Source organism: Mauremys mutica, chromosome 12, assembly GCF_020497125.1.
Source record: "Mauremys mutica isolate MM-2020 ecotype Southern chromosome 12, ASM2049712v1, whole genome shotgun sequence".
NCBI lineage: Eukaryota > Metazoa > Chordata > Testudines > Geoemydidae > Mauremys > Mauremys mutica.
The window spans coordinates 15439575-15466755 of NC_059083.1; the positions used below are offsets into that span (position 1 = coordinate 15439575).

At 51.9% G+C, this 27181-nt stretch overlaps 2 protein-coding genes across 4 annotated transcripts; both read left to right on the forward strand.

Moving 5' to 3' along the window:
* The first annotated feature begins 7993 nt into the window (after nt 1-7993).
* On the forward strand, nt 7994-13004 carry LOC123346049 (zinc finger protein 850-like). 2 transcript variants are annotated; one of them, XM_044983252.1, is made up of 3 exons: nt 7994-8542; nt 9166-9279; nt 9593-13004. In XM_044983252.1, the coding sequence occupies exons 1-3, from the start codon at nt 8416-8418 to the stop codon at nt 11455-11457; spliced, it is 2106 nt and encodes a 701-aa protein (XP_044839187.1). In that variant the 5' UTR covers nt 7994-8415; the 3' UTR covers nt 11458-13004. The 2 variants fall into 2 exon arrangements, with proteins under 2 accessions (XP_044839187.1, XP_044839188.1); XM_044983253.1 differs by having other exon boundaries at nt 9596-13004.
* Nucleotides 13005-23263: 10259 nt separating this feature from the next.
* Nucleotides 23264-27181, forward strand: LOC123346056 (zinc finger protein 484-like). 2 transcript variants are annotated; one of them, XM_044983263.1, is made up of 3 exons: nt 23264-23312; nt 23936-24049; nt 24366-27181. In XM_044983263.1, exons 1-3 carry the CDS (start codon nt 23279-23281, stop codon nt 25637-25639), a joined length of 1422 nt encoding a protein of 473 aa, XP_044839198.1. In that variant the 5' UTR covers nt 23264-23278; the 3' UTR covers nt 25640-27181. The 2 variants fall into 2 exon arrangements, with proteins under 2 accessions (XP_044839198.1, XP_044839197.1); XM_044983262.1 differs by having other exon boundaries at nt 24363-27179.

The window sequence follows — 27181 nt, forward strand, 5'->3', positions numbered from 1 at the left end:
CCCTAAAAAAACAATGAGGCATTCTTGTGGCACCTTAGAAACGAACACCTTTATTTGGGCATAAGCTTTGGTGGGCTAAAACCCACTTCAGATGCATAGAGTGGAACATACAGGGGGAAGATATACATACAGAGAACATGAAAAGATGGGGGTTGCCATGCCAACTCTGAGACTAGTCAATTAAGGTGAGCTATTAGGAGGAGAAAAAAACGTTTGTAGTGATAATCAGGATGGCCCATTTCAAACAATTGACAAGACGGTGTGAGTAACAGTAGGGGAAAACTGATAATAGCTCACCTGGGATGATTAGTCTAACAGAGTTGGTATGGCAACCTTCATTTTTTCATGGTGTGTGTGTGTGTGTGTGTGTGTGTTCCTACTGTATGCTCCACTCCATGCATCTGATGAAGTGCGTCATAGCCCACGAAAGCTTATGCCCAAATAAATTTGTTAGTCTCTAAGGTGCCACAAGGAGTCCTCGTTCTTTTTGTGGATACAGACTAATACGGCTCCCACTCTGAAACCCCCTTCCTCTGTCACTGTCACGCTCCACTCTCAACACAGCAGGCTCTGTCCCAGCCATGGAAAGTTTAACCTGTCTCCGTTCTATCCCTGCATCTCCCAAGGTGTCACTTACCACCTGTCCCTGGCTCTCCAGGCTTAGGAGTCACAGCTTTGATGTCTATGGTCTTAGGTCAGACGCCTGAGTGCTGGAGAAGGAAGTGTCACAGACGTGGGAGTGGGCAGGGAAATCTCAATGAACTTCAAGGCACAGTTTGACCTTCAGATTTTATAGCCCTGTTTCCATCTATTGATAAAATTGCTTCCTGGCTTTTTCTAGGTTTAGTCCAGATCATTTGTAGATGGGAAGGTGGTTTTGTCTTTCATTCTCTTTCTTTTATGATGATGATGCTAAAACTTTTGTAACTCATACAGCCGAATAAGGAGGTGAGAAGTGAAGCTGGTTTAACCACTTCAGAAGAAAATGGGTAAATTTCTTAAGAGTCTCTGAGATTTTACTTTATGAATGTGAAATCATTTTATAGTCCACCCTGGCCTGTGGGTTTGTTCTCTTCGTGAAGGCCGTGAGGTCACACATTTGATATTAGTTTAGTTGGATAGGTTGTAGCTCAGATTTCCTGCAGATTTCAAGAGACAAATGGTCATTTGCACGAATCATCCTTTTTTAGATATTATTTTATTTTAATGTTTGTGTAACCCTTTGTCGTGAGATTTTTGTGTGTGTGGTTTGAACAATGACAGTAATAATAATAATAATTGGAGATATACCAATCTCCTAAAACTGGAAGAAACCTTGAAAGGTCATCGAGTCCAGCCCCCTGCCTTCACTAGCAGGACCAATTTTTGCCCCAGATCCCTAAGTGGCCCCCTCAACCCTGGGTTAGCAGGCCAATGCTCAAACCACTGAGCTATCCCTCTAGTGATCAGTGTCTCTCAGCATGAACACTGATGGTGAGAGCTAGGGTACGTCCAGACTACCCGCCATATCCGCAGGTAGCAATCGATTTTTCGGGGATCGATATATCGCGTCTCATTTAGATGCGATATATCGATCCCCAAACGCGCTCCTGTCGACTCTGGAACTCCACTGGAGCGAGTGGAGTTAGCGGAGTCGACACGGGGAGCCGCTGACGTCGATCCTGCGCCGTGAAGACCCGAGGTAAATCGATCTAAGATACTTTGACTTCAGCTATGCTATTCACGTAGCTGAAGTTGCGTATCTTAGATCGATACCCCCTCCCCCAGTGTAGACCTGCCCCTAGATTCAGAATGCGAGAGGCAGAGACTGAAATGGAAGTTACTGCCTGTGAAAGCAATGTTAAGTGAGCCTAAACTTTTGTCAAGTTAACTGTGTACATGATAAAGAGGGGGAATGAGGCAGCTCTGAGAAACACAATTGCAACAGGTAATCTTAAGAAAGCCGTTAACCGCAAAAGAACAACTCTCTAAAACGGGACAACTTGGTTTTGCTGTGTTCCTAATAAGGAAATATTAATGAGGAAATGTGCTTATCTGTATATTGTTAAAAATCTATGTAAGCTTTTATTGTTTTCATCTTTGCAGAACGGCTCGGTGCAGCTGTCTCTCCCCACATGCTTGTATTACAATAAAGAAGCCTCAGGCTGTCTGATCCAAACGCAAGGCGTGGGTAATTTCCACGACACTGTCTGATCCCTGCAGAGATGTGAGATACCGTTGGGAGGGGGAGAAGTTGGGGGAACAGAGCTGGGAATCTGCTGGGTTTGCTCCTCCGAGCCTGACAGCCAAGGCTGAGAACTGTGAACTCGCTGCACTGGTACCAGAGAGGGAGGGACTCAACTTGGACTGGCTGTGTCGTGTGAAGCTGCCCCTGAACTCTAAAGGTCCATGAACGACACCCCGGACAATGATAGGGGAGGCAGTAGCGTCTCCCTATTCTTGAGATGCCAAACTTGGGCTGAGGCAAGAAGGGAGCTGGGGATGTCAACAGACCTGGGCAGCCTTGAAGCCAGGCCAACCCCCATCACTGAGGCCAGAGGGAGATGAGGAACCTGACAGTCCACCCGGTCACCCCTTCCCCATCTACCTCAGTGTCCTGTGTTGGGATGACAGAGATTCTCTTTGCCCCCCATGCTCACCACTTATGTATGGTTCTGATATATCGTGTACAACGTAGGCCTGGTGAGGGATCATTGGAAAAGTCATGATCTGCCGTTGAAATGCGTGTAACACCAGTGCATGTAGAATGGTGAGTTTTTAGTGTATGTTTGTTGTTAGGGTGACCATATCCCAGGTGCCCAAAAAGAGACACTGAGGAAGGTGGGAGCTGGAGAGGGTAGAGTGGGTGCTGGAGGGGATGCGGCAGGGGTATTCACAAGGTGAGGTGTAGTTAAGGTGACCAGAAGTCCTGATTTTTATAGGGACAGTCCTGATTTTTGGGTCTCTTTCTTATATAGGCTCCTATTACCCCCACTCCCCCATCCCAATTTTTCACATTTGCTGTCTGGTCACCCTAGGTGTAGTGCAGTTTCCCACTCTGGGAGAAGAGGGGTTAAAGCAGCCCTTGGGGAGGCTGTGCAAAGCCCAGCCAATGAGAGGAGGACTTGTGGAGAGAGCCAATGGAAAGGAGGCTTGATGGAGCAGCCAGCGAGGGCCATATAAAAAGGACTGTTCTGCAGAGCAGAGAGCAGTCTCTTTCTCCAGCCTGATGGAAGAGGACTAGCTGTCTATAAAGAGAAGTGTCAGGAACAGCAGGGTGGGGTCAGGCGAGTAAGCGGAGCTGCAGCCTGACTGGCTGCCAGACAGAAGCCCCAATAGGAGGCAGGGAAGGTGCTGGGGCTACCGGGAAGTGGCCCAGGGATAAAGAGGTAAGTAGCAGCACTTGGAGGGGAGGCAGTAAGTGCTGCTGCTAGAGAGTCGGGGCGGGGGGCAGAGAAGCACGCGGGTCTGTCCCACTTGCTGCCAAAGAGAGTGGCCCATCGAAGAACCGCAGTTTGCCCCTGAGGGAAGGGCTGTACTAGGGGCTGCAGTTCGGCACCACGGCGACAGGCTGGGAGCAAGGGCTGCTGGTTCTCCTGTATGACGTGACCTGATTAAAATATCATATGGATCATTGTTGCAACCACTGTTCTACGTTTGCAAGAAATCTTGTGCAAAGCTGGTCAAGTGAGGTGCCTATGGAAAGGATTGCAATAGCTGGGTATGATTGTTCTAGTTGCATGCATATGTTATTGTTGTGTTTGAAATTATGAGTATTGGCTACATACTTGTACTTCCATGAGTTTGATTCTGAGTAGCACCAGTGAAGCATTTGGCGAGCATATTGTGAAGGGACGATTCAGATTGCATGGCCCATCAAGAAGTACCTGACTGACAATGGGCCTCGGGAGATGCCAGTCCACATCTGATGAGCCTTCCTGGGAACATTCCAACTAGCATGTGGGCCATGGTTTCTGCCTGTAAAGAACTGAGTCATGCGTGGATGGGTGATTTGCCCATGTGATGGCTCATGTGACTGGACATTGTTACTGTTCTTTTCAATGGGATTCCCTGCACATGATGCAAGATATAAAAGACCCTTGAAACATCTCCATCTTACCTCTTTCCTGCTCCAGCTTCTCTGCTGCTCAAACCCCTGGACTATGCATTTATACGAAGGGGAGCATTCCAACCGGGGAACGGAGGTCCTTCTAATGCTTTGTGAGTAACCAGAAACTTGATATAAACCTGCAGTTTATTCCATCGCTGCCGAATCAAGAGCTTTGTGATTATTGTATGTACTTGATTCCTTGGACCAATTTTAACTCACCTTTTTATTAATAAACTTTTAAATGTTAGATACTAAAGAATTGGCAACAGCATGATTTCTGGGTAAGATCTGATTTGTATATTGACATGAGTGTGCAGCTGATCCTTTGGGATCAGGAGAACCTTTAACTGGGGACACTGATTTTAATGACCACTCATCCCTCTAAGCAATGCTTCCAGTGATGATACAAGGGACTGGAGTATCCGAGGGAATTGCTTCTCTGACTTTGTTAGCCGGAGTGATGACAAAGAAGTTCGCTTTTCGGTATACCTTGTGAGTGAAGGACTACCTATCATGGGCTGTGCCTGCCCTTGGTCTCAGCAGTTCATCCTGAATCGGATACTCTCAGTAGTGTCCCACTAAAGCAAACCTTTACACCGCAGAAAGGGGGGGAATGGAGTTTGGGCCACAGCCAGAGGGCTGTACCTTGAAGAGGACACTGGGCCAGGAGAGATGCGGATCTGGCTTCTGAAGACATGGAGCCAGCGAAGAAGTGACAGAGCGTGAGACACCACCAGAGGAGGGTGCCCTACTGATGGGCTGAGATAATTCCCTGGACGTGCACTACAAACTCTGTGTGACCTGCTGGGCTGCCCCCCTCCACTTCCTCTTCCACACAAAGAGTGAGGCAGGAACGTTTCCCCCCTCTTACCTCTGTGCATATTTATTGGTTTCTCCTAACGTTAGTTAGGATTCTAGGGGAAAGTGTCAGAGCGGCCACCAGCGAGAGTTCCTGGCCACACTCTGAGGCCACCAAATTTGGTCATGAGACCCCCTGGGCCAGATGCTCGTGATGGGCCCTTCTGATCATAGCGCCTGGGAGTGGAACAGGAGCAGGACCCATTGGCTACACTTGCATTTCAAAGCGCTGCCGCGGCAGCGCTTTTAAGCGCTAAGTGTAGTCAAAGCGCCAGCGCTGGGAGAAAACTCTCCCAGCGCTGTCCGTACTCCACCTCCCTGTGGGGAATAACGGACAGCGCTGGCTCCCAGCGCTGGGGCTTTGACTACACTGGCGCTTTGTAGCGCCGCAATTTGCAGCGCTGCAGAGGGTGTGTTTTCACACCCTGCTGCAGCGCTGCAAATTTGTAAGTGTAGCCATGAGATGCTGCAGCTCGATCCCTTCAGCGCTAGGACCCAGGAGCCGCCGGGAGGCGGCTCCGGGCAGCGAGCGCTGGGCTCCGGCCCGGCCGCAGGAAGTGACTCGCAGGCGCTGCGGTGACTCTGGCTCCCAGGCTCCTGGCGAGATCCCCGAGCCCCGGGGGGCGGCTGGTGCTGGGAGCCCGGAGCCCTGGCTGCAGCCGGGAGAGGGGAATCTCCAGCACGGCCCTTCCCGCTGCTCCCCCCCCAGGAGCCTCTCCCAGGGCAGAGCCCCCAGCCCGGCCCGGCCCCTGCCCCGGGGGGCCCCGCTCGGAGGGAAGGTGAGAGAGACCCGCCCCCCCCGGCACCCCCGGGCTGCAGGGGGCGGAGGCTAAAGAGGTGCAGGGGGTGAGGGCAGGCGGGGGAGCGGGGTGGGGGCAGGAGGCGGGTGCTGGGGCTGCGGGGGGCAGGCTGGGATGGGGCGGTCCCAGTGTGTTATTGTCTAGGGTGACCAGACAGCAAGTGTGAAAAATCAGGACAGGAGGTGGGGGGTGATAGGAGCCTATATATGGAAAAGACCCAAAAATCGGGACCATCCCTATAAAATCCCTATAAAAATACATCTGGTCATCCTATGTATTGTCAGAAACCCCCATGCTGGCGGGGTCTGTGTCTCATGAGTTTTGGGGTCTGCCCGGGGCCCTGGTCTGATTTTCCTGCAGGATTCAGATCTCAGCCCCACCGGAGTCACTGCTGATTCTGGCCGGTAGGGAGAGTGGATGGGCCAATGGAATCAGCCTTTGTCTGCCTGTCCCTGGGGGCTGCTGCGGGAGTCCAGGGCAGCTCGTTCTTCAGGTGATGCCACCAGAGGGCTCCGGCTGTTCCTCAGGGAGAGGAGTTTACAGGGCAGGGGCCCCTTTTTTTCCTTTTCTTTTTATCTTATTTGGCTCAGAGTTGCTGTTACTGGAAGGGTCAGAAGAGCCTCTGGGGAATGTGGAAGTGTGAAAAGGGGATTTGCAGCAGCCATCTTAGTGTTTTTAAGAGACAGAGCAGAAGACAGGCTGTGAGGGAAAATTTAGCCGGCCTTAAGCTTTAGTCAAGGTCCTCTGAGTTTGCTCAAGCTTGCTTACAGGCCTTGAACTAAGATCCTGCTTGTTTCTGTGTACAAGGGGCAGAAGGAGTCAGAGTGGAAAAAATCCCCTCCCTAGGCTCGACCCAGGTCCACCAGAGCTGCTGGGGAGAGGAACCCCTCCCTCAGCCCGGCTCAGCACCACAGCAGCTGCCGTGGCTGGGGAGAGGTGCCTCTCACCCGGCCCCCGAGCTGCTGCGGTGAGAGAGGGCTGGGGGGTGTCCTCTCCCCACCGCAGTCTGCACCCCAAACCCCTTGTAAGGGAAAATCCAGTGGCATCCAAACCTTATAGGCCCAAGCCTCATGTCGAGCTGCCAGGGTCAGCTCACTGAAATGAGGGCACAGAGGAGGCAGTGGAAAGTATCCAACAGTCCCCTAGCCAAAAACAATTGTGCCATATCCTTCACGGTCGCCGTTTAACCGCAAAAGGACAGACAGTAAATACCAGGAGAGGCCTGACATTGGAAGAATTTAAGTTTGCTCTAATTTATATTGATTTTGCAACATTTCTAGTAAGGAAATAACAAGGAAATGTCTGCAGCCTTGTGTAACGAGTTTGTGCTTTTAAGCTTTATAAGCCTGTCTGTAACCAGTTTCGGGGAGGCTGTTTCCAGTAGCGGTCCACCCCTGTGCGCTGGTAATCAATCAAAGGCCTCAGGCTGTTCTGATCCAAACACAACGCGTGGTCGTTTTTCCACGACAAGGCTAACCCTAACGTCACGAGATTTGTAGAAGCGGCGATTGTGCGAGGCGGATGGGGAAACGACATGGGAAGCTGTTTTCTAACCTTGCTTTAAGAGAAGAATGGGAAGGAAAATGTATAACAAGATTCAGCTGTATCTGTTGATATATGTGAGGGGAACCTATAAATATGTGCTTTAAACTGTTGTACTTTGGAGCAGGGGCAGCTCTAGGAATCCGGCCACCCCAAGCAGGCGGCATGCCGCAGGGGGCGCGCTGCCGGTCGCCAGTCCCGCGGCTCTGGTGGAGCTTCCACAGGCATGACTGCGGAAGGTCCACCGGAGCCGCCTGCCGCCCTGCTGGCAAAATGCCGCTCCAAGCACGCGCTTGGTGCGCTGGGGTCTGGAGCCGGCTCTGCTTTGGAGACCTGCCTAAGAAAGGGAACCCCCCCTCTCCGTAGGCTCCCCCTGCAATTGCTTGAAATAAACTGCCTCTGACTTGCTGCTAACAAACACAAGAGTGAAGACTCTGTTTCTTCCATGGGAATCTGCGGGTGACATGGACTGAAGCCCCTTCTGTAACCTCCCCCATTGCTCCTCTCGCCCCGACAGACTGAGGAATCACGTCCACATTTCGCTCCAGATCGTCCCGTCTTCCAGGAGACTGGGAAGGGAAATGGCTGTGATGGAGCCAGCTCAGGTAGGAGATTTTCAGGGAGCTACTGGGCGGGGTGAGGGAGAGGCAGAGAGGAGACAGGGTGTGAGAAACCTGCTGATTTTCTGAGTAGGCCCATTCGAGGCGGGGGAGGGGAGAGGGGACATTCCCCCAATTCTCAAACAGGATACAACCCCGTAGGCAGGCCTGGGAACATTTTCCAGACTCCCAGTGCTGGAGCCTGGACCCACTGGCCTGAGGCTGCTGTGAAATACGAAGTGAAGCTGTTGGGATTCCTGTCCCTGTCCCCGGCTCAGAGCTCTGCTTCCCATGTCAGGCTGTGGCTGGCAGGCATGTGGGAAATAAGAAATCCCGGCCCTGCTCCGTCTGATGTGGGGGACAGGGAGCGCTCACCTTCTTCCCACCCTGAAGACTCTGAGCTGGGTGGTGGTGGGATTCTGCCAGTCTGGCCCTCCCAGAGCTTCACATTTTTTTCCCTTTCCCGTGACTAGTGGGATTGTATCTGGGGCAGCAGGCGCTGAGGGAGGGACTCTTGTTGTTTCAGATGCCGGTGACCTTCGAGGAGGTGGCTGTGTATTTCACCCAGGGGCAGGGGGCTCTGCTGGACCCCGCTCAGAGAGCCCTCTACAGGGACGTCATGCAGGAGAACTACGAGATGGTGACCTCGCTGGGTAAGGGCTTCCCGTCCACTCTGTTATTAAAAGCCAGGGGACCTACGTATCTGAATGTGTTCAAGTTCTTCCTCAGTCAGTTACATTAGAGGTGAATGGGTTCCATAATGCACAGCTTCCATGTGAGAGAGACTTGCATCTCTGTGCCCTCTCCAGTGGAACATGGGTGTCAAAACCCAGTGGACAAGCTAAACCATTCCCACCCCTGCAGCTTTCAAAGGGGCATAAATCCAGCATTGTCCTGTCTGTGTTGTTTCTTGGCTGCACACACAATCCTTGTTCACCTCCCTCGTTGGGACTAGCTCCAACCATGGGGAGGGCTCTGGGCTCTGCAGGTTTAGAAAGAGGCAGGGGTTTAAGTCCAGAGCCATGTGTGTGTCAACAAGGCCCCCAGCGCACAGATCCTGGGAACGCCTAGTGAGGGTGTAGTAATAATTCAACTCACCTCCCCAGACAATTTCCTCTGCGCAAGGGGGCCCAGTGACCATGTTCCCATCCTCTTGGATGCCACGTTCCTCCAACAGAGCACAGGGACAGGTTCCACTCACGGAATGTCCTTAGTGACAAATACTCCACCAATGCTCCATGCACCCTGATTTGGTCTGATTTCACCCCCTGCGCAGGATTTCCCCTTGCCAAACCTGAGCTTATCGCCCGCCTGGAGCAAGGGGAAGAGCCGTGGGTGCCCGATCTCCAGGCCTGCGAGGAAAGAAGGCTTCCGAGTTGCCCCCATACAGGTGAGGACTGACACAGAAACCATCTAGGGAGGGAAGGAAAAAGTTGAGAATCCCCAAATATGGTGTGAGTAAGCACCCCCTGTTCTTCCTCGTTTCTGCCAGGACAGGGCTGTAGTCAGCAAATATCGCTCATGACTTTCCACCCATCCTCTTAGCTGCAGGAGTTTCCTTCCCATTTCTCCTTCACTTTGAGTGTTTGGGTGGGATGTGGAGGCAGAGTCCAATTGCTCAGTCTCTTTGTTGGGTTTTCCCTCGGTGCTATTCCTCTTTCTTCCCAGCACAATGACTCCTGTCTGGATTGTCTCTCTCCCAGCAGGTGCTGAGCCAGGGACTGAGAATGAGGAAGAGGAGAATCATCAGGAAGTTCCTGGAGAAGTGCAACCCCAGGCGACCTTTGTGGGAGGAGCTGAAGGGAAATGTTTCAGTCCAAAGTCAGCACAAAAATCACTTAATAAAAGCCATACAGGAGAGAGACCCCATAAGTGCTTGGACTGTGGGAAAAGTTTCACACGAAGGTCAGAATTTGTTTATCATCAGGCAATCCACACAGGAGAGAGACCCCACAAGTGCGTGGACTGTGAGAAAAGTTTCAGAAGAAGGTCAACCCTTGTTCGACATCAGGCAATCCACACAGGAGAGAGACCCCATAAGTGCTTGGACTGTGGGAAAAGTTTCACACGAAGGTCAGAATTTGTTTATCATCAGGCAATCCACACAGGAGTGGGACTCCATATGTGCTTGGACTGTGGGAAAAGTTTCATACGGAGGTCACAGCTTGTTCAACATCAGGCACTCCACACAGGAGAGAGACCCCACAAGTGCTTGGACTGTGGGAAAAGTTTCATAAAAAGGTCAAACCTTGTTTGTCATCAGGCAATCCACACAGGAGTGGGACTCCATGTGTGCTTGGACTGTGGGAAAAGTTTCATACGAAGGTCAGAATTTGTTTATCATCAGGCAATCCACACAGGAGAGAGACCCCACAAGTGCGTGGACTGTGAGAAAAGTTTCAGAAGAAGGTCAACCCTTGTTCGACATCAGGCAATCCACACAGGAGAGAGACCCCATAAGTGCTTGGACTGTGGGAAAAGTTTCACACGAAGGTCAGAATTTGTTTATCATCAGGCAATCCACACAGGAGAGAGACCCCACAAGTGCGTGGACTGTGAGAAAAGTTTCAGAAGAAGGTCAACCCTTGTTCAACATCAGGCACTCCACACAGGAGAGAGACCCCACAAGTGCTTGGACTGTGGGAAAAGTTTCAAGCAAAGGTCCCACCTTGTTCAACATCAGACAATCCACACAGGAGAGAGACCCCACAAGTGCTTGGACTGTGGGAAAAGTTTCATAAAAAGGTCAAACCTTGTTTGTCATCAGGCAATCCACACAGGAGTGGAACCCCAGAAGTGCTTGGACTGTGGGAAAAGTTTCAAGCAAAGGTCCCACCTTGTTCAACATCAGGCACTCCACACAGAAGAGAGACCCCACAAGTGCGTGGACTGTGAGAAAAGTTTCAGAAGAAGGTCAACCCTTGTTCAACATCAGGCAATCCACACAGGAGAGAGACCCCATAAGTGCTTGGACTGTGGGAAAAGTTTCACACGAAGGTCAGAATTTGTTTATCATCAGGCAATCCACACAGGAGTGGGACCCCACAAGTGCGTGGACTGTGAGAAAAGTTTCAGAAGAAGGTCAACCCTTGTTCGACATCAGGCAATCCACACAGGAGAGAAACCCCATATGTGCTTGGACTGTGGGAAAAGTTTCAAGCAAAGGTCCCACCTTGTTCAACATCAGGCAGTCCACACAGGAGAGAGACCTCACAGGTGTTCAGACTGTGGGAAAAGTTTCAAGCAAAGGTCCCACCTTGTTTGTCATCAGTCAGGCCACACAGGAGAGAGACCCCACAAGTGCGTGGACTGTGAGAAAAGTTTCATAAGAAGGTCAGACCTTGTTCGACATCAGGCAATCCACACAGGAGAGAGACCCCACAAGTGCTTGGACTGTGGGAAAAGTTTCATACGGAGGTCAGAACTTGTTTATCATCAGGCAATCCACACAGGAGAGAGACCTCACAGGTGTTCAGACTGTGGGAAAAGTTTCATACGGAGGTCACACCTTGTTCAACATCAGGCAGTCCACACAGGAGAGAGACCCCGACAGGTGCTTGCTCTGTAAGTAAACATTCAGACAGAGATCAGCCCTGGTTAAACACCAGAAAATCCACATAAGAGAGTGACTGTGTAAGTGCTTGGACTGGGGAAAAGTTTCACATGGAGATCAGACCTCGTTCAACATGGGAGAATCCACACAGGAGAGAGACTCCACAAGTGCTTGGACTGTGGGAAAAGTTTCATAAAGAGATCACACCTCATTAAACATGAGAGAATCCACACAGGATCTAAACTTCTGTGACACATGACAAAAAGGGTTAAGCAGCTTCCATGTAATTGACTCACATCAGGCCTTGCTACACATCAGGGAAAACTAAATCCTCAGTACCACTTCCAGGGCCGGCTCCAGGCATCAGACGAGGAAGCACGTGCCTGGGGCGGCACTTTTTGCTTGGGGTGGCAAAAAAAGCTTGAGCTGGCCCTGATCACTTCAAAGTAATCTTATTGAGAGCAGCAACAGTTCCTCAGTACCTCTCTGCATTTGATTTTGTTACAAAATCAATAAGTTCGGATGGCATGAGCCCCAGAGGGACAGACGGTTCCACGAGCAGTCCTCCTTCGATACCCCATTAGAGATTTCAGAAGGTCTCTTACCTCTTGATTGGCGCCTTGGGGTTCAAAGGGGAACAGTCCGCAGTAGCTGCCGCGGGCTCAGCCTGGCGTTACCATCCGAGTCACGGCATCAATAACTGTGGAAGAAAACAGAGTTTTTACTTTTAGGTTGGTTGTAACAAATCAGAGACAGTTTATTCTTAAGCAATTGCAAGAGGGGAACTGCACACCCGGGCAGGGAATCTCTCTTCCTCCAGGTGGGGCTCCAAAGATAAACAGTTGGAGCAAGACTTTCTACCTTTTGTTTTAATTGACAATAATGATTATACATGAACAACCTTGCCACTTGCTGAAACCAGAAAGCTAGATCTACATGAAGCTCCATCAGCGAAAGACCACTCTGGCTCCACGCTGGAAAGGCCCTTATCAAGTCCTGCTGACTACCAACACCGCTGTAAAATGCCAAGAACTGACTGCCTGGACCCGTGCTTCTCACTGCAAAAAGGCCTCTCCACCTCAAGAGCACTTTACGACTGATGATCAGCCTGTTTCTCCTTCTGGTGCCGCTGTTTTTTTTGGGCAGCAGGAAAAAAGGACAAGATAAAGTGCTAGTAACCTCTCCCTTGTCCACTGACAGGGGTAGAGAGGTGCTGGCTCTCTTCACTCAGCCCCTCTGCCCCCGCCCATCTGCATGCAGACAGCACCACTGAGAGGGACTGGTTCCTACAGGGCCTTTTGTAGGAGGCCTGGAGACCCCACCTCTGCCTCCGCACCATCAGCCTCTGAAGTTCTGGCTCCGCTAGGAGGTGTGGTGGGGATTAGCCAGCAGATCTCTGTGATCCTCCACCGGATTTCCTAGTGTAAACTCACTTTGAGCATCTTATGTGCTCTGACCAGTGCTCCCTCGTCTTTTACATCCATGTGCGGAATGAATTTGGTTCTATGCACCAGGATGTGACACATCATCTCCATATTGGCGCACAGGAGATTATTCATGTGTTGGGGTTGGGGCCAAGGGGTTCGGAGAGTGGGAGGGGGCTCAGGGCTGGGCAGAGGGTTGGGTGTGGAGGGGTGATGGCTCTGGCTAGGCCTGTGAGGTGGGGCTGGGAATGAGGGAATTGGGTTGCAGGCTGCGTTGGGGACAGGACTCTCCCCAGCCCACTCTCACCACAGCAGCTCGGGGCCAGGTGAGAGCAGGGCCGGCTCTGGCTTTTTTGCCGCCCCAAGCAAAAAAAAAAGGGGGGGGGCCGCCGGAGTGGCAAAGCAGGGAAAAACCCCAAAACCCACAGTGCGGCCAGAGCGGCAAAGCGGGGTAGGGGGAACAAATAAACAGCGCGTCTGGAACGGCAAAGTGTGTGGGCGGGGAGAAATGCAGCAAAGCCGGAGCAGCAAAGCAGGGGGGAAAAAAAAACAAAAACCCACAGTGCGGCCGGAGCGGTAAAGCAGGGTGGGGGGAACAAAAAAATGGCGTGGCTGAATCGGCAAAGCAGGGGGGGGAAAGAAACCTGCAGCACAGCCGGAGCGGGTCAGCACGGGGGGAAAAACAAAACAAAAAACACTGCACGGCTGGAGCTGCAAAGCAGGTGAAAAAAAAACAACCTGCGGAGCGGCTGGAGCGGCAAAGCGGGGGGTGGGGGGGGGGAACGGCGCGGCCGGCAAAGCAGGGGAAAAAACAAAACAAAACCCTCCAGGGCTGCCGGAGCCAGGGGACTCCCTGTGCTGCAGTGCACGCCTGGTCTAATGGGGAGGGAGCGGGGGCCAGAGAGAGAAGGGGGTGGCCAGGGCTTCAGCGGGGCGCTTACCCCGCGGCCTTGATCGCCGCGCTGTCTGCAGGGAGGGCTCTGCGCTGCTCCGGTCGGTGGGGAGGGAAGGACGCGGGCTGCCCTGCCGAGTTTGCTGCAGAGCGCTCCCCTCCTCCACACTGCCGCCCCCTACAGGGCGGCCAGAGCAGGAAACAACGTGCCGCCCTAGCCTTGGGCGTTGCCGCCCCGTAGAATCTGCTGTCCCAAGCAAGAGCTTGCTTGGCTGGTGCCTGGAGCCGGCCCTGGGTGAGAGGCATCTCTCCCCAGCCATTGCAGCTCCTGTGGTCCTGGGCCGGGCTGAGGGAGGGGTTCCTCTCCCCTGCAGCTCCAGTGGACCCGAGCTAAGCCTCCATGGCCCTCGATAGCCTGCAGTGCAGCTGCGTAGCCTGCAGGGAACACAGTTTCTGACCCCCCCCCCCAATCTCCCGTTAGCAGAGTGATTGCTAGTTCCTGAGTTCCCCCTTGGCGGCCAGACTTTCTCGTTCCCAGATAGTCTCGCATTACACGAGGCCGTGACGGAAAGCATTGAGTGTTTGTACATTTTATCCCTTATGCACCAGAACTAACTAGATGCTAAAAAAGTGTGGAGCAGGGACAGTAAAATGGGGTGTTTTAGCTTCTCTGCTATTTCAGGGTGACAGGATGAGTGTGAGAGATTCCCTCCTTCCCCTAAAAAAAACAATGAGGCGTTCTTGTGCCACCTTAGAAACGAACACCTTTATTTGGGCATAAGCTTTGGTGGGCTAAAACCCACTTCAGATGCATAGAGTGGAACATACAGGGGGAAGATATACATACAGAGAACATGAAAAGATGGGGGTTGCCATGCCAACTCTGAGACTAGTCAATTAAGGTGAGCTATTAGGAGGAGAAAAAAAACGTTTGTAGTGATAATCAGGGTGGCCCATTTCAAACAGTTGACAAGACGGTGTGAGTAACAGTAGGGGAAAACTGATAATAGCTCACCTGGGATGATTAGTCTTACAGAGTTGGTATGGCAACCTCCATCTTTTCATGGTGTGTGTGTGTGTGTCTTCCTACTGTATGCTCCACTCCATGCATCTGATGAAGTGCGTCATAGCCCACGAAAGCTTATGCCCAAATAAATGTGTTAGTTTCTAAGGTGCCACAAGGAGTCCTCGTTCTTTTTGTGGATACAGACTAATACGGCTCCCTCTCTGAAACCCCCTTCCTCTGTCACTGTCACGCTCCACTCTCAACACAGCAGGCTCTGTCCCAGCCATGGAAAGTTTAACCTGTCTCCCTTCTATCCCTCCATCTCCCAAGGTGTCACTTACCACCTGTCCCTGGCTCTCCATGCTTAGGAGTCACAGCTTTGATGGCTATGGTCTTAGGTCAGACGCCTGAGTGCTGGAGAAGGAAGTGTCACAGACGTGGGAGTGGGCAGGGAAATCTCAATGAAATTCAAAGCACAGTTTGACCTTCAGATTTTATAGCCCTGTTTCCATCTACTGATAAAATTGCTTCCTGGCTTTTTCTAGGTTTAGTCCAGATCATTTGTAGATAGGAAGGTGGTTTTGTCTTTCATTCTCTTTCTTTTATGATGATGATGCTAAAACTTTTCTAACTCATACAGCCGAATAAGGAGGTGAGAAGTGAAGCTGGTTTAACCACTTCAGAAGAAAATGGGTAAATTTCTTAAGAGTCTCTGAGATTTTACTTTATGAATGTGAAATCATTTTATAGTCCACCCTGGCCTGTGGGTTTTTCTCTCTTCGTGAAGGCCATGAGGTCACACATTTGATATTAGTTTAGTTGGATAGGTTGTAGCTCAGATTTCCTGCAGATTTCAAGAGACAAATGGTCATTTGCACGAATCATCCTTTTTTAGATATTATTTTATTTTAATGTTTGCGTAACCCTTTGTCGTGAGATTTTTGTGTGGTTTGAACAATGACAGTAATAATAATAATAATTGGAGATATACCAATCTCCTAAAACTGGAAGAAACCTTGAAAGGTCATCGAGTCCAGCCCCCTGCCTTCACTAGCAGGACCAATTTTTGCCCCAGATCCCTAAGTGGCCCCCTCAACCATGGGTTAGCAGGCCAATCCTCAAACCACTGAGCTATCCCTCTAGTGATCAGTGTCTCTCAGCATGAACACTGATGGTGAGAGCTAGGGTACGTCCAGACTACCCGCCATATCCGCAGGTAGCAATCGATTTTTCGGGGATCGATATATCGCGTTTCATCTAGATGCGATATATCGATCCCCGAACGCGCTCCTGTCGACTCTGGAACTCCACTGGAGTGAGTGGAGTTAGCAGAGTCGACACGGGGAGCCGCGGACGTCGATCCTGCGCCGTGAAGACCCGAGGTAAATCGATCTAAGATACTTTGACTTCAGCTATGCTATTCACGTAGCTGAAGTTGTGTATCTTAGATCGATACCCCCTCCCCCAGTGTAGACCTGCCCCTAGATTCAGAATGCGAGAGGCAGAGACTGAAATGGAAGTTACTGCCTGTGAAAGCAATGTTAAGTGAGCCTAAACTTTTGTCAAGTTAACTGTGTACATGATAAAGAGGGAATGAGGGAGCTCTGAGAAACACAATTGCAACAGGTAATCTTAAGAAAGCCGTTAACCGCAAAAGAACAACTCTTTAAAACGGGACAACTTGGTTTTGCTGTGTTCCTAATAAGGAAATATTAATGAGGAAATGTGCTTATCTGTATATTGTTAAAAATCTATGTAAGCTTTTATTGTTTTCATCTTTGCAGAGCAGCTCGGTGCAGCTGTCTCTCCCCGCATGCTTGTATTACAATAAAGAGGCATCAGGCTGTCTGATCCAAACGCAAGGCATGGGTAATTTCCATGACACTGCCTGATCCCTGCAGAGATGTGAGATACCGTTGGGAGGGGGAGAAGTTGGGGGAACAGAGCTAGGAAACTGCTGGGTTTGCTCTTCCGAGCCTGACAGCCGAGGCTGAGAAGTGTGAACTCGCTGCACCGGTACCAGAGAGGGAGGGACTCAACTTGGACTGGCTGAGTCGTGTGAAGCTGCCCCTGAACTCTAAAGGTCCATGAATGACACCCCGGACAATGATAGGGGAGGCAGTAGCGTCTCCCTATTCTTGAGATGCCAAACTTGGGCTGAGGCAAGAAGGGAGCCGGGGATGTCAACAGACCTGGGCAGCCTTGAAGCCAGGCCGACCCCCATCACTGAGGCCAGAGGGAGATGAGGAACCCGACAGTCCACCCGGTCACCCCTTCCCCATCTACCTCAGTGTCCTGTGTTGGGATGACAGAGACTCTCTTTGCCCCCCATGCTCACCACTTATGTATGGTTCTGATATATCGTGTACAACGTAGGCCTGGTGAGGGATCATTGGAAAGGTCATGATCTGCCGTTGAAATGTGTGTAACACCAGTGCATGTAGAATGGTGCATTTTTAGTGTATGTTTGTTGCTAGGGTGACCATATCCCAGGTGCCCAAAAAGAGACACTGAGGAAGGTGGGAGCTGGAGAGGGTAGAGTGGGTGCTGGAGGGGATGCGGCAGGGGTATTCACAAGTTGAGGTGTAGTTAAGGTGACCAGAAGCCCTGATTTTTATAGGGACAGTCCTGATTTTTGTGTCTTTTTCTTATATAGGCTCCTATTACCCCCACTCCCCCATCCCAATTTTTCACATTTGCTGTCTGGTCACCCTAGGTGTAGTGCAGTTTCCCACTCTGGCAGAAGAGGGGTTAAAGCAGCCCTTGGGGAGGCTGTGCAAAGCCCAGCCAATGAGAGGAGGACTTGCGGAGAGAGCCAATGGAAAGGAGGCTTGATGGAGCAGCCAGCGAGGGCCATATAAAAAGGACTGTTCTGCAGAGCAGAGAGCAGTCTCTTTCTCCAGCCTGATGGAAGAGGACTAGCTGTCTATAAAGAGAAGTGTCAGGAAGAGCAGGGTGGGGTCAGGCGAGTAAGCGGAGCTGCAGCCTGACTGGCTGCCAGACAGAAGCCCCAATAGGAGGCAGGGAAGGTGCTGGGGCTACAGGGAAGTGGCCCAGGGATAAAGAGGTAAGTAGCAGCACTTGGAGGGGAGGCAGTAAGTGCTGCTGCTAGAGGGTCCTGGGGGAGGGGCCCAGAGAAGCAAGCGGGTCTGTCCCACTTGCTGCCATAGAGAGTGGGCCATCGAAGAACCGCAGTTTGCCCCTGAGGGAAGGGCTGTACTAGGGGCTGCAGTTCGGCACCACGGCGACAGGCTGGGAGCAAGGGCTGCTGGTTCTTCTGTATGACGTGACCTGATTAAAATATCATATGGATCATTGTTGCAACCACTGTTCTGTGTTTGCAAGAAATCTTGTGCAAAGGTGGTCAAGTGAGGTGCCTATGGAAAGGATAGCAATAGCTGGGTATGTTTGTTCTAGGCCTGGTCCACACTAAAAAGGGGGTTCAAATTAGGGTACGCAAATTCAGCTACGGGAATAGCGTAGCTGAATTCGAAGTACCCAAATTCGAACTACTCACCCGTCCAGACTCGGCGGGGTCGAAGTCCGCGGCTCCCCCGTCGACTCCACCACCGCCATTTGCAGTGGTGGAGTACCGGAGTCGACCGCGGCGCTTCCGGAGTTCGAACTATCGCGTCTAGATCAGACGCGATAGTTCGAACTCCGAGAAGTCGAACTCACCGTGTAGACCGGACGGTGAGTATGGACCTGCCCCTAGTTGCAAGCATATGTTATTGTTGTGTTTGAAATTATGAGTATTGGCTACATACATGTACTTCCATGACTTTGATTCTGAGTAGCATCAGTGAAGCATTTGGCCAGCGTATTGTGAGGGGACGATTCAAATTGCATGGCCCATCAAGAAGTACCTGACTGACAACAGACCTTGGGAGATGCCAGTCCACATCTGATGAGCCTTCCTGGGAACATTCAAACTAGTGTGTGCGCCATGGCTTTTGCCTGTAAAGAACTGAGTCATGCGTGGATGGGTGATTTGCCCATGTGATGGCTCATGTGACTGGACATTGTTACTGTTCTTTTCAATGGGATTCCCTGCACATGATGCAAGATATAAAAGACCCTGGAAACATCTCCATCTTACCAGACGGGGGGGCAAGAGGAGCAATTTGCCCCAGGTCCCGAGCCCCACAGGGGCCCCCACGAGAGTTTTTGGGGCCCCTGGAGTGGGGTCCCTCACTTGCTCCGGGGGACCCGGAAAACTCTTGTGGGGCCGGGCCCAGGAGCTTCTTCGCTCCTGGTCTTCTCCCGCGGGGGGTCCTTCCGCTCTGGGGCGGAACGACCCCCCGCTGGCGAATTACCGCCAAAGACGGAGCGGGACCCGCCGCCGAAGTGCCCCCAAGACCCGCGGCGGGGGTCCCCCACCGCCGAATTACCGCCGAAGACCGGGCTGCACTTCGGTGGCGGGTCCCGCTTCGGCGGCCGGGGGGCCCTCGCCGCGGGTCTTCGGGGGACATCGGCGGCGGGTCCCAGAACGGAACGGCCCCCCACCGCCGAAGACCCTGGGCCCCCGGAATCCTCGGGGCGGCCCTGCATCTTACCTCTTTCCTGCTCCAGCTTCTCTGCTGCTCAAACCCCTGGACTATGCATTTATACGAAGGGGAGCGTTCCAACCGGGGAATGGAGGTCCTTCTAATGATTTGGGAATAACAGGAACCTTGATATAAGCCTGCAGTTTATTCCATCGCTGCCGAATCAAGAGCTTTGTGATTATTGTATGTATTTGATTCCTTGGACCAATTTTAACTCACCTTTCTTTTTATTAATAAACTTTTAAATGTTAAATACTAAAGAATTGGCAACGGCATGATTTCTGGGTAAGATCTGATTTGTATATTGACATGAGTGTGCAGCTGATCCTTTGGGATCAGGAGAACCTTTAACTGGGGACACTGGTTTTAATGACCACTCATCCCTCTAAGCAATGCTTCTAGTGGTGATACAAGGGGACTGGAGTATCCGAGGGAATTCCTTCTCTGACTTTGTTATCCAGAGTGATGACAAAGAAGTTCGCTTTTCGCTGTACCTTGTGAGTGAAGGACTACCTATCATGGGCTGTGCCTGCCCTTGGTCTCAGCAGTTCATCCTGAATTGGATACTCTCAGTAGTGTCCCACTAAAGCAAACCTTTACACCGCAGAAAGGGGGGGGAACGGAGTTTGGGGTTCAGCCAGAGGGCTGTACCCCGAAGAGGACACTGGTCCAGGAGAGATGCAGCTCTGGCTTCTGAAGACATGGAGCCAGCGAAGCAGTGACAGAGCGTGAGACACCACCAGAGGAGGGTGCCCTGCTGGTGGACTGAGATAATTCCCTGGACGACCAGCAGCAGCTCTCTCCCAGCAATGCGGCTGCACTACAAGCTGTGTGTGACCTGCTGGGCTGCCCCCCTCCACTGCCTCTTCCCCGCAAAGAGAGAGGCAGGAACGTTCCCCCCTCTTACCTCTGTGCATATTTATTGGTTTCTCCTAAAGTTAGTTAGGATTATAGGGGAAAGTGTCAGAGCGGCCACCAGCGAGAGTTGCTGGCCACACTCTGAGGCCACCCAATTTGGTCATGAGACCCCCTGGGCCAGAGGCTCGTGATGGGCCCTTCTCATCATAGCGCCTGGGAGTGGAACAGGAGCCGGAACCAGAGATGCTGCAGCGCGATCACTTCAGCGCTAGGACCCGGGAGCAGCCGGGAGGCGGCTCCAGGCAGCGAGCGCTGGGCTCCGGCCCGGCCGCAGGAAGTGACTCGCAGCCGCTGCGGTGACTCTGGCTCCCAGGCTCCTGGCGAGATCCCCGAGCCCCGGGGGGCGGCTGGTGCGGGGAGCCCGGAGCCCTGGCTGCAGCCGGGAGAGGGGAATCTCCAGCAGGGCCCTTCCCGCTGCTCCCCCCGCAGGAGCCTCTCCCAGGGCAGAGCCCCCAGCCCGGCCCGGCCCCTGCCCCGGGGGGCCCCGCTCGGAGGGAAGGTGAGAGAGACCCGCCCCCCCCGGCACCCCCGGGCTGCAGGGGGCGGAGGCTAAAGAGGTGCCGGGGGTGAGGGCAGGCGGGGGAGCGGGGTGGGGGCAGGAGGCGGGTGCGGGGGCTGCGGGGGGCAGGCTGGGATGGGATGGTCCCAGTGTGTTATTGTCTAGGGTGACCAGACAGCAAGTGTGAAAAATCAGGACAGGAGGTGGGGGGTGATAGGAGCCTATATATGAAAAAGACCCAAAAATCGGGACATCTGGTCACCCTATGTATTGTCAGACACCCACGTGCTGCTGGGGTCTGTGTCTCATGAGTTTCGGGGTCTGCCCGGAGCCCTGGTCTGATTTTCCTGCAGGATTCAGATCTCAGCCCCACCAGAGTCGCTGCTGATTCTGGCTGGTAGGGAGAGTGGATGGGCCAATGGAATCAGCCTTTGTCTGCCTGTCCCTGGGGGCTGCTGGGGGAGTCCAGGGCAGCTCGTTCTTCGGGTGATGCCACCAGAGGGCTCTGGCTGTTCCTCAGGGAGAGGAGTTTACAGGGCAGTGCAGGGAAATCCCCCAAAGTGGCCCCTTTTTTTCCTTTTCTTTTTCTAGCATTTGCTGTTACTGGAAGGGTCTGAAGAGCCTCGGGGGAATGTGGAAGTCTGAAAATGGGATTTGCAGCAGCCATCTTAGTGTTTTTAAGAGACAGAGCAGAAGACAGGCTGTGAGGGAAAATTTAGCCGGCCTTAAACTTTAGACAAGGGCCTACGTTTGGTCAAGCTTGCTTACAGGCCTTGAACTAAGATCCTGCTTGTTTCTGTGTACAAGGGGCAGAAGGAGTCAGAGTGGAAAAAATCCCCTCCCCAGGCTCGACCCAGGTCCACCAGAGCTGCTGGGGAGAGGAACCCCTCCCTCAGCCCGGCTCAGGACCACAGCACCTGCCGTGGCTGGGGAGATGTGCCTCTCACCCGTCCCCGAGCTGCTGCGGTGAGAGAGGGCTGGGGGGTGTCCTCTCCCCACCGCAGTCTGCACCCCAAAACCCTTGTAAGGGAAAATCCAGTGGCATCCAAACCTTATAGGCCCAAGCCTCATGTCGAGCTGCCAAGGTCAGCTCGCTGAAATGAGGGCACAGAGGAGACAGTGGAAAGTATCCAACAATCCCCTAGCCAAAAACAATTGTGCCATATCCTTCACAGTCGCCGTTTAACCGCAAAAGGACAGACATTAAATACCAGGAGAGGTCTAACGTGGGAAGAATTTAAGTTTGCTCTAATTTATATTGATTTTGCAATATTTCTAGTAAGGAAATAACAAGGAAATGTCTGCAGCCTTGTGTAACGAGTTTGTGCTTTTAAGCTTTATAAGCCTGTGTGTAACCAGCTTCGGGGAGGCTGTTTCCAATAGCGGTCCGCCCCTGTGCGCTGGTAATCAATCAAAGGCCTCAGGCTGTTCTGATCCAAACAGAATGCGTGGTCGTTTTTCCACGACAAGGCTAACCCTAACCCTAACGTCACGAGATTTGTAGAAGCGGCGATTGTGCGAGACAAACGACATGGGAAGCTGTTTTCTAACCTTGCTTTCAGATAAGAATGGGAAGGAAAATGTATAACAAGATTCAGCTGTATCCGTTGATATATGTGAGGGGAACCTATAAATATGTGCTTTAAACTGTTGTACTTTGGAGACCTGCCTAAGAAAGGGAACCCCCCCTCTCCGTATGCTCCCCCTGCAGTTGCTTGAATTAAACTGCCTCTGACTTGCTGCTAACAAACACAAGAGTGAAGACTCTGTTTCTTCCATGGGAATCTGCGGGTGACATGGACTGAAGCCCCTTCTGTAACCTCCCCCATTGCTCCTCTCGCCCCGACAGACTGAGGAATCACGTCCACATTTCGCTCCAGATGGTCCCGTCTTCCAGGAGACTGGGAAGGGAAATGGCTGTGATGGAGCCAGCTCAGGTAGGAGATTTTCAGGGAGCTACTGGGCGGGGTGAGGGAGCGGCAGAGAGGAGACAGGGTGTGAGAAACCTGCTGATTTTCTGAGAAGGCCCATTGGAGGCGGGGGAGGGGTGAGGGGACATTCCCCCATTTCTCAAACAGGATACAACCCCGTAGGCAGGCCTGGGAACATTTTCCAGACTCCCAGTGCTGGAGCCTGGACCCACTGGCCTCAGGCTGCTGTGAAATATGCAGGGAAGTTGTTGGGATTCCTGTCCCTGTCCCCGGCTCAGAGCTCTGCTTCCCATGTCAGGCTGTGGCTGGCAGGCATGTGGGAAATAAGAAATCCCGGCCCTGCTCCGTCTGATGTGGGGGGCAGGGAGCGCTCACCTTCTTCCCACCCTGAAGACTCTGAGCTGGGTGGTGGTGGGATTCTGCCAGTCTGGCCCTCCCAGAGCTTCACATTTTTTTCCCCTTCCCGTGACTCGTGGGATTGTATCTGGGGCAGCAGGTGCTGAGGGAGGGACTCTTGTTGTTTCAGATGCTGGTGGCCTTCGAGGAGGTGGCTGTGTATTTCACCCAGGGGCAGGGAGCTCTGCTGGACCCTGCTCAGAGAGCCCTCTACAGGGACGTCATGCAGGAGAACTATGAGATGGTGACCTCGCTGGGTAAGGGCTTCCCGTCCACTCTGTTATTAGAAGCCATGGGACCTACGTATCTGAATGTGTTCAGGTTCTTCCTCAGTCAGTTACATTAGAGGCGAATGGGTTCCATAATGCACAGCTGCCATGTGAGAGAGACTTGCATCTCTGTGCCCTCTCCAGTGGAACATGGGTGTCAAAACCCAGTGGACAACCAAACCATCCCCCCATGCCACCTTTCAAAGGGGCATAAATCCAGCATTGTCCTGTCTGTGTGGTTTCTTGGCTGCACACACAATCCCTGTTCACCTCCCTCGTTGGGACTAGCTCCAGCCCTGGGGAGGGCTCTGGGCTCTGCAGGTTTAGAAAGAGGCAGGGGTTTAAGTGCAGAGCTGTGTGTGTGTCAGCAAGGCCCCCAGAGCGCACAGATCCTGGGAACGCCTAGTGAGGGTGTAGTAATAATTCAACTCACCTCCCCAGACAACTTCCTCTGTGCAAGGGGGCCCAGTGACCACGTTTCCTTCCTCTTGGATGCCACGTTCCTCCAACAGAGCACAGAGACAGGTTCCACTCACTGAATGTCCTTAGTGACAAATACTCCACCAATGCTCCATGCACCCTGATCTGGTCTGATTTCACCCCCTGCACAGGATTTCCCCTTGCCAAACCTGAGCTTATCGCCCGCCTGGAGCAAGGGGAAGAGCCGTGGGTGCCCGATCTCCAGGCCTGCGAGGAAAAAAGGCTTCCAAGATGCACCCATACAGGTGAGGACTGACACAGAAACCATCTAGGGAGTGAAGGAAAAAGTTGAGAATCCCCAAATATGGTGTGAGTAAGCACCCCCTGTTCTTCCTCGTTTCAGCTAGGACAGGGCTGTAGTCAGCAAATATCGCTCACGACTTTCCACCCATCCTCTTAGCTGCAGGAGTTTCCTTCCCATTTCTCCTTCACTTTGAGTGTTTGGGTGGGATGTGGAGGCAGAATCCAATTGCTCAGTCTCTCAGTTGGGTTTTCCCTCGGTGCTATTCCTCTTTCTCCCCAGCACAATGACTCCTGTCTGGATTGTCTCTCTCCCAGCAGGTGCTGAGCGAGGGAATGAGAATGAGGAGGAGGAGAATCATAAGGAAGTTCCTGGAGAAGTGCAACCCCAGGCAACCTTTGTGGGAGGAGCTGAAGGGAAATGTTTCAGTCCAAAGTCAGCACAAAAGTCACTTAATAAAAGACATACAGGAGAGAGACCCCATAAGTGCTTGGACTGTGGGAAAAGTTTCATGCAAAGGTCATACCTTGTTAAACATCAGGCAATCCACACAGGAGAGAGACCCCACAAGTGCTTGGACTGTGGGAAGAGTTTCATAAGAAGGTCAACCCTTGTTCGACATCAGGCAATCCACACAGGAGAGAGACCCCATAAGTGCTTGGACTGTGGGAAAAGTTTCAAACGAAGGTCAGAATTTGTTTATCATCAGGCAATCCACACAGGAGTGGGACTCCATATGTGCTTGGACTGTGGGAAAAGTTTCATACGGAGGTCACAGCTTGTTCGACATCAGGCAATCCACACAGGAGAGAGACCCCACAAGTGCGTGGACTGTGAGAAAAGTTTCAGAAGAAGGTCAACCCTTGTTCAACATCAGGCAATCCACACAGGAGAGAGACCCCATAAGTGCTTGGACTGTGGGAAAAGTTTCACACGAAGGTCAGAATTTGTTTATCATCAGGCAATCCACACAGGAGTGGGACCCCACAAGTGCGTGGACTGTGAGAAAAGTTTCAGAAGAAGGTCAACCCTTGTTCAACATCAGGCAATCCACACAGGAGAGAAACCCCATATGTGCTTGGACTGTGGGAAAAGTTTCATACGGAGGTCACAGCTTGTTCGACATCAGGCAATCCACACAGGAGAGAGACCCCACAAGTGCTTGGACTGTGGGAAAAGTTTCATACGAAGGTCAGACCTTGTTTGTCATCAGTCAGGCCACACAGGAGAGAGACCCCACAAGTGCGTGGACTGTGAGAAAAGTTTCATAAGAAGGTCAGACCTTGTTCGACATCAGGCAATCCACACAGGAGAGAGACCCCACAAGTGCGTGGACTGTGGGAAAAGTTTCATACGGAGGTCAGAACTTGTTTATCATCAGGCAATCCACACAGGAGAGAGACCTCACAGGTGTTCAGACTGTGGGAAAAGTTTCATACGGAGGTCAGAACTTGTTTATCATCAGGCAATCCACACAGGAGAGAGACTCCACAAGTGCTTGGACTGTGGGAAAAGTTTCAAACGGAGGTCACACCTTATTCAACATCAGGCAGTCCACACAGGAGAGAGACCCCCACAGGTGCTTGCTCTGTAGGTAAACATTCAGACAGAGATCAGCCCTGGTTAAACACCAGAAAATCCACATAGGAGAGTGACTGTGTAAGTGCTTGGACTGGGGAAAAGTTTCACATGGAGATCAGACCTCGTTCAACATGGGAGAATCCACACAGGAGAGAGACTCCACAAGTGCTTGGACTGAGGGAAAAGTTTCATAAAGAGATCACACCTCATTAAACATGAGAGAATCCACACAGGATGTAAACTTCTGTGACACATGACAAAAAGGGTTAAGCAGCTTCCATGTAATTGACTCAGATCAGGCCTTGCTACACATCAGGGAAAACTAAATCCTCAGTACCACTTCCAGGGCCAGCTCCAGGCATCAGACGAGGAAGCACGTGCCTGGGGTGGCACTTTTTGCTTGGGGTGGCAAAAAAAGCTTGAGCTGGCCCTGATCACTTCAAACTAATCTTATTGAGAGCGGCAACAGTTCCTCAGTACCTCTCTGCATTTGAGTTTGTTACAAAATCAATAAGTTCGGATGGCATGAGCCCCAGAGGGACAGACGGTTCCACGGGCAGTCCTCCTTCGATACCCCATTAGAGATTTCAGAAGGTCTCTTACCTCTTGATTGGCGCCTTGGGGTTCAAAGGGGAACAGTCCGCAGTAGCTGCCGCGGGCTCAGCCTGGCGTTACCATCCGAGTCACGGCATCAATAATTGTGGAAGAAAACAGAGTTTTTACTTTTAGGTTGGTTGTAACAAATCAGAGACAGTTTATTCTTAAGCAATTGCAAGAGGGGAACTGCACACCCGGGCAGGGAATCTCTCTTACTCCAGGTAGGGCTCCAAAGATAAACAGTTGGAGCAAGACTTTCTACCTTTCTTTTAATCGACAATAATGATTATAGCTGAACAACCTTCCCACTTGCTGAAACCAGAAAACTGGATCTACATAAAGGTCCATCAGCGAAAGTCCTCCCTGGCTCCACGCTGGAAAGGCCCTTATCAAGTCCTGCTGACTACCAACACCGCTGTAAAATGCCAAGAACTGACTGCCTGGACCCGTGCTTCTCACTGCAAAAAGGCCTCTCCACCTCAAGAGGACTTTATGACTGATGATCAGCCCTTTTCTCCTTCTGGTGCCGCTGTTTTTTTTGGGCAGCAGGAAAAAAGGACAAGATAAAGTGCTAGTAACCTCTCCCTTGTCCACTGACAGGGGTAGAGAGGTGCTGCCTCTCTTTACTCAGCCCCTCTGCCCCCGCCCGTCTGCATTCAGACAGCACCACTGAGAGGGACTGGTTCCTACAGGGCCTTTTGTGGGAGGCCTGGAGACCCCACCTCTGCCTCCGCACCATCAGCCTCTGAAGTTCTGGCTCCGCTAGGAGGTGTGGTGGGGATTAGCCAGCAGATCTCTGTGACTCTCCACCAGATTTCCTAGTGTAAACTCACTCTGAGCATCTTATGTGCTCTGACCAGTGCTCCCTCGTCTTTTACATCCATGTGCGGAATGAATTTGGTTCTATGCACCAGAATGTGACGCATCATCTCCATACTGGCGCACAAAAGATAATTCA

Coding starts and splice junctions, on each gene's coding strand:
- LOC123346049 (XM_044983252.1), top strand. CDS start 8,416: ATGCCGGTGACCTTCGAGGAGGTGGCTGTGTATTTCACCCAGGGGCAG. Junction 8,543..9,165: donor CGAGATGGTGACCTCGCTGG/GTAAGGGCTTCC, acceptor CCCCCTGCGCAG/GATTTCCCCTTGCCAAACCT. Junction 9,280..9,592: donor TCCGAGTTGCCCCCATACAG/GTGAGGACTGAC, acceptor TCTCTCTCCCAG/CAGGTGCTGAGCCAGGGACT.
- LOC123346056 (XM_044983262.1), top strand. CDS start 23,279: ATGCAGGAGAACTATGAGATGGTGACCTCGCTGG. Junction 23,313..23,935: donor TGAGATGGTGACCTCGCTGG/GTAAGGGCTTCC, acceptor CCCCCTGCACAG/GATTTCCCCTTGCCAAACCT. Junction 24,050..24,362: donor TCCAAGATGCACCCATACAG/GTGAGGACTGAC, acceptor TCTCTCTCCCAG/CAGGTGCTGAGCGAGGGAAT.